Source organism: Cotesia typhae, unplaced genomic scaffold, assembly GCF_013202065.1.
Source record: "Cotesia typhae breed Kobodo isofemale line unplaced genomic scaffold, CoteBio_Ctyphae contig_26, whole genome shotgun sequence".
Lineage (NCBI taxonomy): Eukaryota > Metazoa > Arthropoda > Insecta > Hymenoptera > Braconidae > Cotesia > Cotesia typhae.
The window spans coordinates 3,624,373-3,636,838 of record NW_027423732.1 but is presented as its reverse complement, the minus strand read 5'-3'; the positions used below and the strand labels follow the sequence as shown (position 1 = coordinate 3,636,838).

The window sequence follows — 12,466 nt, the reverse complement described above, 5'->3', positions numbered from 1 at the left end:
TTTTGTTTATTTATTGATTATTTATCACTAACAATACTGTCAAACTGGTACCAATCGGCATATATAAACACTAAACATGTTCATAACCTCCATATACCACTATTCACGTCAGTTTTTTAAGAAAAATTTTCCGCGAAATCCATTATCAATTTTTTTTAATACTTTCAGTGAATTCTTACATTCATTATTAAATAAAATGAAACTTAAAGTAATAAAGTTATAAAAACTTAATTTGAACTTTTTAAACACTGTAAAATACAGTTTACCACTTTATATGGATTTAAATAATCGCGCTAATATATGCACAATGACGTCAAACCAATCACAACACGTTTTGAATCACGTGACTTTTATCATTTAGGACCACTTTTATTTATTTATTTATTTAAAAATTACTTGTTTAAATTAATTTTTAATTTTTTTCCCTAGTCTTTTACTTATTAAAGAATGTGTTAATTACATTTTTTGTATATATATATATATATATATATATATATATATATATATATATATATATATATATATATGGGCGTGCAGTAGCCTGTCGGATCCGGCTCTTGCTTTCTAAAATGTATTGGACCGGGTTCGAGTCCGGCGTACACCAATTAATATTTTCAATATTGAAGTGTATTCTTCTGTCGAGCCCAAAAAGATAAAACGAGTTTCAATCTCAAAAAGTTTATCCCCTACCGTAGTCGCTCATGACCTTAGTAGTTTATGCGACTTTAAAACAAACAAATAAAAAATAAATGTTATATATATATCGTTTTTTTTTTTTATTTATTAAAATAGTTGTCAAATTAATTGAAGTTTTTTTTTGAGGACAAAAGAAAATGGTGAACTTGGGAAAAATGACGAATTTACTTAAAAAAAACCGATTTCTTCATATAATTAATCATATTAAATTTTTTTTTGTGTATTTTTTCGAAAAGTTCATTTGAAAACAAGAATTACAAAAAAAAAGGTACCCAAAAGTCAATTTCTAAAAAAGTTATGGCTATTTCTTTTATGGCTATTAATTTGAAAATCAAGAAGCCATTTTTTTTTTAATTCATAACTTTCTTATGGTTGAACAAAAAAATTTGAAAAAATTCTCAAAAATGTTTTTCAAAGTGTAGAAAAGGATGAAAAAGTTTCAGCAAAATCTAAAGGGGTCAGGTTCAAAAGTGGTCAATTTGCTATGGACCACCTTAGGTAGATTTTATGAAATCTACCTAATTGAACAGAACTATATGCATTTTTTTTTACTCGGGTACTAATACTGATCAGGGATTTTTTGTTCAAGTCTATGAAAGTATATGTCACTTTATAAGGTTATATCAAGCTATATCAGGACCAATGAACAGATACTATAAAATAAGATATGAGCTTATCAAGCTTTATCAAGTTTTATATAGACATGTCAAATTGATAAGACTTGATATGGCCGATTTTCATACCAGACCATATCAGAACTAATCAAAAATTAAATATGGACATATTAGGTCAGACATAAATATATCAAAAATTTTTATTTTGCCTTATCAGATCATATCAAGCCTGATCAGAACATTTTATTACGAAAAATTCAAAAAAATGAAAAAGGGGGGTTTTCTAGTGCCTCAAAACGTGGAGATCTGATGAAGACTCGAATTTCGAAAATCGGGGTGAAACTTAAAATTACCTAATTTTTGAAAATTTTCAATTTTCTTAGCAGGAAGTTAAAAAAAAATTCGGATCATTGACACTCATAGCTAACTTTTAAATTATTCTATCCAAGTATCACACGTAATTCAAAAAAAATTCTTATAAATACCGGAAACAATCATGCATTCAATCAACGATTTCTTTGTTAAAGGGAAACGTCCCTTCTATCGAATATAATGGTACTTCTACCACGATTTGCTATATTTTATTCTTGGTGTATGTCTGTCAAATTTGAATAATATTGCACGACTCATGATTCACAGCATCGGAGAGTACTGTACGATCGAAAAAATTTTTTCGCCTTATTTCTGCAACTATTTGTATAATTATAGCATTGTTCGTTCAAGGAATCAAAATACGTTGCATACTATTGTAAAGATAATTTAATGGAGATTAATTTTATACATGTGCAACAAAAACGGAAAAAGATATAAAAATAGTTAAAAAAATTTTCTGTCCATCATGTATGATACCCTGAAAAAACTGTAACTTGCAAAAAAAATTCATGAATTGAATCAAACAGTGTTTTTTTTTTTTTTTTAATTCTTCGAAAAAATTGTAAATCTCTGAATGTGAACGGCTAGGTTATTCAATGACGTTTACTTGGAATTAATAATATACAAAAACCAAATGACTGTATATCTCTATATATTGACATTATTCATTACTCTAGAGGCGCCTACGTTTTATTGTCTTATTTCAGCTGTTTCATATATTTTTTTCAAGTTTTTGTATTTTATTATTATTTTACAATTAAATGAGCCTTGTAAATTGTGCACTATTGGATTTTCTAAACTTCTTTTATCTTTGTTTCTATCTAAAATCTTAACGATGAGATTGTTTGTAAACTTTGGATTTAACCAATATTCAACTTTATGGTAAGAATAAATCAAAATCGCTAATTTTTAATCATGATATCTTTTAAACCGTTTAATTTCAAGCAAAAAAAACTTAGAGCAACGGTTGACCCTAAAGGCTATCCCTGCACTGATAGATAAACAATCTTGATTCAAGAAACTTTTTTTCTTCAAAATTTGAACTCTTGAAACTAGATATAGATATATTTCTTTCAAGAATTTTTGTCTCTTGGTTCAAGACAGGCGATAACATTGATTCAAGATGTTACCGACTTGTGTTAAGAATGGCTTTTTTTTTGAGTCATTAATTTACTTATTTCCAAGAAATAATTTTTTTTCGGCATAACAAATAAAGACTATTTAGTTTTTGCAATATACTTCGATGAATTATTTCATGTTTTTCAAACGATAATGTTATTTTGGTTAAAAAAATAAATGTATCGATTGAAGATAATATAGCTCATAAGCTGAGAAAATGTAAATCACGACAAGAAATTCTCAAAGCAAAATAATCATTTGTCTTCCAAAATAAATTCTTAGATCAAGAAAATATCTCTTGAGTCAACATAAATTTTCTATCAGTGTGCAACTTCACGCTAACTCCATTCTTAAACGATCAACAAATCGCTAACTGGGCTAGTCAAAATCGATTGATTCGTTCGTGAGTTATTTTTTCCAAAAAAAATCGGCAATAAATGATTTTTTCGAATTACACCAAAATTTTTAGTCTGATCGATTTGTGATAAAAAGTAAATGATAAGTTTCAAAAACTGCGTTGAATTCTGCCGACTGCGTGAAGATCGATTTATCATGTAACGTGGCTGGTCTCGACTATTTGTAAAGTGAAATAAATTTTACGTCAGAAATTAATTTTCTAAGATTTGAATTTATTAATTAATTACAAGTTGGGCTGAAAAGACACGCTCGTTACACCGGAAGTGTAACCAACTCGAAGCCGTAGCTTGTAAGAGTCAATGTTGCTCTAAATGCCTGTAGCTTTAAAGTTTACGGCGGACCAAACCGATAGCTTTCAAAGCTACAAATAGCTAAATTGATTTTATTCGCGTAAAGAATATGGTCCAGGGCAAATCGAGGGTGGTGATATTCCTTGAAAGATAGGTTCAGCTCCGACACAAAACCAATCTCCACTGCAAACTGCTCCGTTGACCGCTTAATATGAGAAAATAGAGCTAAATGATCGTCAAAATACAAATATTAAAAAATACAGCTCAAAGTAAGTTTAATACCACGTAAAATTCTTACCAATATACCACCTGACTTACAACGGGTACTACTACCACTTCGGTGTGCTTTAACGTTGTTCAGCGGTGGTATATTCCTCGTGGCTACAGCTAGGCCGGTTACTGGATCAGGAACAGACGTATTAATCGAGGTGATCAACAAACTGAGATCTTCCTCGATGAGAGAAGTATGGGATAGCCTCTCGTGAGACAATAAAACGATGCTTTCTTCAAAAAAACTGGCTGACTACTCGAGGCCTCTTGAATACACTACATGCCAACTAAAATTATTTTGTATATGCGTCGTATTATTTAATTAAAATAAGATATTCTCCTTGTTAACTGATAATCGGAGTCGTCAAGTAGATTAAAATGCCGTTATTAATCAATAAACGGTGTAAGTTAATAAATTACCTAACATGACGTTGTAACACGGCGAAACATATTTAATTATAATTAACACAAAATATCAATTACAGAAATGTATATTAGAAAAGTTCGACAAAGGCTGAATGCTTTCGGTATGTAAATTTTACCATTAACAGCTGTAATTTTATCAGTGATTAAAATATTTTTGGTAGCTAATACATGAAAAGACAAACACTCCCATTGAAAAGTTTCGTCATTCTGGAGAGCAAAAGCTTCAAAATGAGGGCAAAAAGTACAATCTGATAGTTTTTTTCACTATTAAAGCTCCATCAATATCAGTATTTAAATCATCATTATCTGGTTTGAATGCAATATGAATTACTTCAAAGAATCGAGGGTTATTTTCAAAAGGTTTCATGAGAATTATATATATATATATATATATATATATATATATATATATATATATATATATATATATTAGGGTGGGTCAAAAAAATCGAATAATTTATTTTTGATTTTATACTCTGAAAAATAGGTTCGTAGACACCTAAAAAGAATTCTCTCCAAGTATAAGCTCTTAATTATAACGGGAAGGTCCTCCGCTTTGCGGGTTTCTATTTTTTTCGAATAATCAGATAAAAAAATTTATATCTCGCTTCCAACTGCTTGGAAAAATATTCCGTGGCATAGATTTTGTGAGAAATTGAATGCTTTACAAAAAGGTCTCTTATGACTTTTTCAAAAACTCAACCGATTAAAAGATATTCATAGTTGAAGTTTGGCTATTTTAAGGAAAATATTCGTTTTTATTATGAATTTTATAAGTCGATGAAAAAAATTATTTCGGATTGCGGAACTCATGATTTTGTAGGAAATTTACTGCTCTACAAAAATGGTCTCTTATGATTTTTTGATTAAGTGAAGCCGTTACGAGATATTCATCGTCAAACATTAACGAATATCAATATTTCCAGTTTTTGATCAATAATTCGATAAATTTTAATTTAAACTATGAGTTTCAGGAAAATTTACATAAATTTGAGTTTCGATCGATAAAGAAATGTTATAAACAATTTTTTTAATATTGTTTTCAGTCTTGAGCTTGTTTGATTGCATTAAAACAAGAAATTAGAGCATTTTTTTCGACATATAGCCAATGATTAGTTCAATTTGAAGTGAATGACATATTTCTTTGTCAAATTTAATATGAAAAGTATTGAATCAAGTGAGAAACAACCAGTATTTAACTTTTTTATAGATAAATTTTTTATTGAATTATCAATTGCAATATAATTGTCTATATTTTTAACATAACAGTACGCTATTACTATAAATAATTTCTTTTATTACAATTTGGGAATGTTTTTGATGTTCTTTGACAACTTGCAATAAGTACTGGAATTGTTCTTCATTTTTTGTCAAGCATTGATTATATTCACTGACTAATGCAACAGCTCGCTCTGCTGAATCATTGACAACTTTTAGTTGTTGAAAGTATTCTTTATTTTCGAGATAACTCTCATTAGTAGGCCATAATTCAACATCGACATCAAGAAAGTCATACGGTAGATCGAAGATTTTGAAAAGATTTAATGACTTTTTAGACACAAAGTCACTCAGAGTTCTCTGCGCCAATGAATTCAAATCTTTTTAGCAATTACAAATCTTTTAGCTTTAGAATCTGTACCTTCACGAGTATTAACAGCTTCAACAATACTTTTTTACTTCTAATGGAACGCCATCGTCAAACAGTGATAAAATGGCAAGTTCATCGCTCAAATACCATAAGTGCGAAATCATTTTTTCACACGTAGCTGAAGAAATCAAAGGATTGATATGTTTGTACTCCAATAAATTTTTCATAAACTGCAAGTCATGATAAGCAGCAGTTGTTGCAGAAGTTGATGAAAACCAAGCTTTTAAATACAATGTGACTATAAAAATACAGAAATGACGAAGACCATGCAATTCTTTCTGAGAGAGTTTGAATTCATCTCTGAATAGATACATTTTCAAACTATAAATGGCCTTAGCCATCCATCTAGCATGATGAACAGCACCAGGACGTTTGAAAGAAATCTTTTCTTGAGGCATTTCTCCATGGAAAATCAATGATAATTCCAATAATTCTTTATAATCATCTCGGGGTTGTAGTAACTATCAAAAATAAAAAATTTGTCAAAAATAACGAAATTTTTATAATTTAAATCACAGTTAAATCATACCTGTAAAGATTTCGTAATAAAACTAGAGATTTCATCTTTTTTATTCGAAATGATATCAGCAACAACAGCATCTTCAACACCAGATTTATAATTAGTTATATCTATATCATCCCAAAATTTTTAAACCTTCCAAACATCTGTACATTTGGCCCAGATGACACAGGCCAAAATACTTCAAATGCGCCCCTTAATACGACCTCAAAAATGTGATGACGACATGATAACCAGATCAACTCTCTTCCCAAAATCTTTTCAATTTCCTTACATGTACCGTTGTGAATTCCTGTAGAACAATAATAAATGACTATCGTTAAATTTAGTATTTAAGAAAAATCAATGGTTATATTTCAAATCCAAACGAGTAAACGATTAATACATTTTGATAGTAAAATTCAGTAAGAAATAGAAATTAAACTAGAATGACAACAATAAAATATTTTTGTAATTGATTGATTACCTGTATTAACAGCCGTAGTGTCAAAACACATCGCCTTGACATACTTAATAATACCCCATTCACTCAATGTTGATAAAATGGCGGATGTTTGATTAACTGCCGTCCCAGAATTCATTATTGGAACTCCAAGTAATTGTTCAGTACCATACGCAGTTAAAAGAACCGGTAGTCGTTCCACAGATTTGGATTCAATTAGATCATTTAGCATTTTACCATCCCAATGCACTACGTATTTATCGTGTGTTTTAAAATTGTCTTTTAATCCTTGAGCAATGTCTTTTCTTTGAACCATACGAGCTCGTTGGATGGACCTATAGCTGAGCGTTGTATCTTCAATTTTTATACCAACAGCTGATAAAACCGGAGCAATAATGAACATCGCGTTTCTACTGCTGACATTAGCTCTGTCAAGTGCAGAAACGACTTCAGGAGTTAAGACATTTATTTTTGCTCGTTTTGTCGGAATTGGGGGTTCATACTCCAAATCAGATCCAGAATTTGTAGTTCCACTTAATGTATGCGTCGAGAATGATTCTGATTTTCCACTTAAAACAATCCCATGACTGGTAGACGGCTGATTCAAGTCTGTAATAAGAGTTCATTTTTAAATTAAACAGACAAAATTTCCAACACTTATTCATTATGATGAGAAGCAATTAAACATGAGTACCAGAAACCGTCGAGTCAAATGTCATACGTAGGAATACTGATATTTATAATGCAAGTAAAGTAGAAAAATGATATTCTCATTGTTTATAATAAATATAAAGGAAGTTTTACACTCCTACCTGAATTTATAACAATTATTTATCTCAGATACTTACTGCTTTCATCGATTTCCATCATATCTGTAGTTGAGTTTGACGCAGGTACAATATTCCAAAGAATCTCTTTGTGTGTACAGAATTTTTGATCCAAATACAACTTCCTAATGTTATCATCCACCCCTTTTAGGAAATTTTTACTTACAATGTCGAATAATTGTTCAAGATCAGTCTGAAACTCCTTTTCCTTTACCTTATCACTTTTCTTATTAAAATCTTTTTGTAATTTCAACCACTCACTATGAAAACGGAGAATTTTTTTGACTACATTAGGAGCTTCACTCGTAGGGATCTGATTTATTTTCCACAATTCAATAACCTTGTCAGCTGAATTTTTGCACTTTGTTTGATTGAAAACTTTAAAACTTTAAGTTGATAGAAAAACACTCTCATAACCTCTTTCACTTTTGGTAACTTACGGTCAGTGAGTTTTTGCACAGGTATACCGATTAAACGTATTTCTTTATTCATTGTAGAATTATTGACAATAAATGAATTTATATAATGAGAAAATGACTTATTTCGAAAAAATTGTTATTATCATGTATACGAAATGATGAGTTTTTGGAGCACTGAAAATGTACTGATAAAAAAGTAGACAACGAAGATAGTTAAGAAAAACAACATAGGTGGCGCTAGCGTTAGAGTACCAACAGAAGAAGTAATGTAATTCAGAACAAAAAGCCTCTCTCACAAAAAAATTTATGTATAATTGGTAGAATAAAATTTGAAAATACATACTAAACAACCGTAATAATATGAAATGCCAATGCAATTGACATTTTAAATTATTACAAATAAAGCTTACAAAAATATCATTAGAACAAAAACTTCTTAGTGAATTTTTGAACAAATAACTCCTGTAGGAGTGACTTTTATGATAGAAATTTAAATTTATGTAAATTTTCCTGAAACTCATAGTTTAAATTAAAATTTATCGAATTATTGATCAAAAACTGGAAATATTGATATTCGTTAATGTTTGACGATGAATATCTCGTAACGGCTTCACTTAATCAAAAAATCATAAGAGACCATTTTTGTAGAGCAGTAAATTTCCTACAAAATCATGAGTTCCGCAATCCGAAATAATTTTTTTCATCGACTTATAAAATTCATAATAAAAACGAATATTTTCCTTAAAATAGCCAAACTTCAACTATGAATATCTTTTAATCGGTTGAGTTTTTGGAAAAGTCATAAGAGACCTTTTTTGTAAAGCATTCAATTTCTCACAAAATCTATGCCACGGAATATTTTTCCAAGCAGTTGGAAGCGAGATATAAATTTTTTTATCTGATTATTCGAAAAAATAGAAACCCGCAAAGCGGAGGACCTTCCCGTTATAATTAAGAGCTTATACTTGGAGAGAATTCTTTTTAGTGTCTACAAACATATTTTTCAGAGTATAAAGACAAAAATAAATTATTCGATTTTTTGACCCACCTAATATATATATATATATATATATATATATATATATATATATATATATATATATATATATATATATATATATATATATATATAAATATAAGAAAGAAAAAAAATATACATGAAGTTAAAACTTTATGAATGCGCCGTTTACTTGACGGTTCTCGTCAAGTAAAAGCGCCACCGCCAAATATCTTGCTTGGTGGTTACAGTCGAACCAAGACGCCAGTCGTCGCTAAGTACTTGGCGGTTATCGCCAAGTTGGCGCAACGGAAACCGCAATGTGCCGCAAAGTTGCGCGCAAACCACGTTGGCGCTTCGGAAACCCCGATGCGCTGCAAAGTTGCGCGCAAGTCAAGACCGTAGAAGGAGGAGGAAAGAGCTCACGGGCCGATAGAAGAATTAGCTCCCCACCACGCGGAGTGAACCAATAGGAAGCAAGAATCGCCCTATATAAGCACGAGTCGCGGAGCTCCGAATCACTCTTCCTCGAGCAAGCAACTGAGTAACTAGGCACTCAAAAGCATCTGAAGGAACCAAGGAAAATAAATTAAAAATGATAAATACCGTAATTCGATTTCGACTTGTAAGACAAGTCGAAATCTCCAGTCAAGGCCACCGTTTGGAAACCGTTTTCAGGACCGCGATTTCGACCTATTTGGCAGGTCGAAATCTCCAATCAGCCAGGGCCACCGTTTGGAATCTTTTTTTTACCGCGATTCGATTTCGACTTGGGTGACAAGTTGAAATCTCCCGTCAACCAAGTTACCTTTTTTTGGAACCGTTATTTTTCTTACAAACCGTGATTCGACTTGTGGAACAAGTCGAAATCTCCAACCAGTCAACGCCACCCCTTTGGAACCGTCTTTACAAACCGTGAATCAATTTCGACTTGTGTGACATTGTCGAGATCTCCAGTCAGCCAAGGAACCGTTTTGACAACCGCGATTCGATTTCGACTTGGGGAGACAAGCCGAAATCTCCAACCAGCCAAGGTCCCCGTGAAGATCATTGAAGAATAGCAAATATAATTACACATCTCACACAATTATTATTATCACGATATATTGTACAACGACAAATAAATAACGTTTGTTCATTTCAATTGAAAAAAAAAACATCTGAGGGTCTAATTGCGAAAGAGACAGAAAAACCTAACCTTACCGAATTCTGGAGCCCGCTGAGCTCATTCCAGTTAAATTATAAATATTATGTTAAGCGAATAATTTTGTTTAGCAATAAACTAAAATTAAATCGTTACATAATTTGGCACTCGAACAGGGACGAGTTGTTAGAACTCTCAGATTAAAATAAAACAAGTTTCAATATGGGAGACACACCGAAACCCAGGATATCTTGAATATACTCTTTGACCAAAGCCAGACTAACCGAGGAATTAGGAATAAGAAATGTTACCGTAGATCCAGGGTCATCTCGAGAAGACATGAGGAGACTTCTCAGAATGACATTACTCGATGATGGTGTCGTGGAGAGCAGAGAACAGATCCGGCATGCATCAATTGAGTCTAGCCGGGCCAACAGCCGAGTTAGAATGGAAAACCCGGATACACCTGTACAAAGTACATCTACTGAACCAACAATCACAAACCGAAGAAATGAAACGACCAGAGCAGACCACTCAGCAGACTGATATACGAAGAATCGAGCAAGAAAGACGTCTTGATAAAGAAAACCAACGGGAAGCCGAGCAAAGACGTCTCAATGAAGAGAACCAATGCGGAGCCGAGCAAAGGCGTTTCGAAGATGAGGGACAACGCGATGCCGATGAAGAAAGAGAACGCGAAGCCGAGCAAAGACGTCAGAATGAGAAAAGACAAAATAAAGCCGAACAAATACGTCTCAAGGAGGAGAGACTACGTGAACGAGAACAGCGTCGCCTTAACGAGGAAAGACGACGCTTGGAAGAAGAAGTTCAACGACGCCTCAGTGAAGAAAGACGTCGACAGGCAGAACAGAACCAATTACGCGACCAACAAAGGATACAGGAGTTACAGGCAGAGTTGGACAGATTACGACGAAATCAAAATAATAGTTCAACATCTGCCCGAGCTCCGCAAGAGGTCAATATCAAAGATCAAGTAAGGAAATGGAATATACAATTTGATGGTGACAAAGACTTGTTAACATTCTTGGAACAAGTTGAAGAACTCTCAGATAATTACCAAGTTACGAAAGATCAATTATTGGAATGTACCCCACTCCTACTCAAGGATAACGCCCTCTTGTGGTATAGAAATAACAAAGCTAACTGGAAAACATGGAATGAATTCTCAGAGCAACTCAAAAAGTTTTACTTACCCACGGATATCCATACAAGATGGGAAGAAGAAATCAAACACCGAACTCAAGGAGAAAAGGAATCAGCCAGAGACTATATCATAGTCCTACAGACAATGATGCGACGTTATGGCCAAATGAGCGAATACAATCAATTGGACAGATTGTACTTTAACCTCCGTCCAACATACCAACGCTACATAAGACGAAGTGAGATTCACAGCGTGGCGAATCTTCTTAGTCTGGCCAGTGACTATGAAAGAATTGCCGTATTGGAGAAAAGCTACACACCACCGCCACCACAGCCACAATATAGTTTATTACCGCCAAAAGTTTATAAAGCTGATAAGGATAAAGAAAAAGATAAAGACAAAAAGAAGAAAGAAAAAGTTACATCCATCAATCAACCGTATGTGCCAGACGGAGTATGTTGGAGATGTGGAGAACGTGGACACATCAGACCAAACTGTACCAATCCATGGAAAAAATTCTGCTCACGCTGTGGAAAGGAAGGAGTATTTTTCGAGGAATGCACTTGTCCCAAGTCGGGAAACTTCAAAGGGGTCGGCAAGGGAGCTGTACTTTCGAACCAACCCCTACAGGAACAGACGAACAGCCAAGTTCATCTAAGAACATAGAGACAATCTTAGAAGCCACAGAATAATAAAGTAATTCAACAGGGATGTTACCAGAAAGAAGATGGACGGATTTACACCGACGTACAAATCAAGAAGTACACAATATCAGCTCTAATAGACACGGGAGCAACGAGGTCATGCATAAGCAAAGAATCATGGAATAAAATCAAAAACCTCGGAATAAAATTAGACGCACAAAGTCAAGAACCAGTAGCAACGCAAGCAGATGGAATCCGTTTACCAATAATTGGGCATGTTAAAATACGAGTCAAAATTTTTGGAGAATCAAAAGAATGCCATTTCAGTGTGATGCCAACAATAGCCAAGCCAATGATTATAGGAGTGGATATACTTCAGGACATGATGTTTAATCTACAATTTCAACCAGGAAAAGTTGCCAGTGAAAACCAGATAAATACCTTAAGCGAGGAAAG

General features: G+C 32.8%; 1 protein-coding gene across 1 annotated transcript; it reads right to left on the bottom strand.

The window, feature by feature from the left end:
- Positions 1 to 3,548: 3,548 nt before the first annotated feature.
- On the bottom strand, positions 3,549 to 7,712 carry LOC141525489 (uncharacterized). Its single transcript, XM_074240005.1, has 5 exons — positions 7,663 to 7,712; positions 6,839 to 7,423; positions 6,525 to 6,664; positions 3,807 to 3,986; positions 3,549 to 3,713 (listed from the first exon to the last, which is right to left on the bottom strand). The coding sequence occupies exons 1-5, from the start codon at positions 7,682 to 7,684 to the stop codon at positions 3,549 to 3,551; spliced, it is 1,092 nt and encodes a 363-aa protein (XP_074096106.1). The 5' UTR covers positions 7,685 to 7,712.
- Positions 7,713 to 12,466: the final 4,754 nt, after the last annotated feature.

What these genes read in the sequence shown, in the direction of transcription:
- LOC141525489 (XM_074240005.1), bottom strand. Translation starts at nt 7,684, where the DNA reads ATGATGGAAATCGATGAAAGCA. An exon ending in GATGGAAATCGATGAAAGCA is followed by an intron (nt 7,424 to 7,662) that starts GTAAGTATCTGA and finishes CTCTTATTACAG; the next exon opens with ACTTGAATCAGCCGTCTACC. An exon ending in CTGTGTCATCTGGGCCAAAT is followed by an intron (nt 3,987 to 6,524) that starts GTACAGATGTTT and finishes TTGTCTCACGAG; the next exon opens with AGGCTATCCCATACTTCTCT.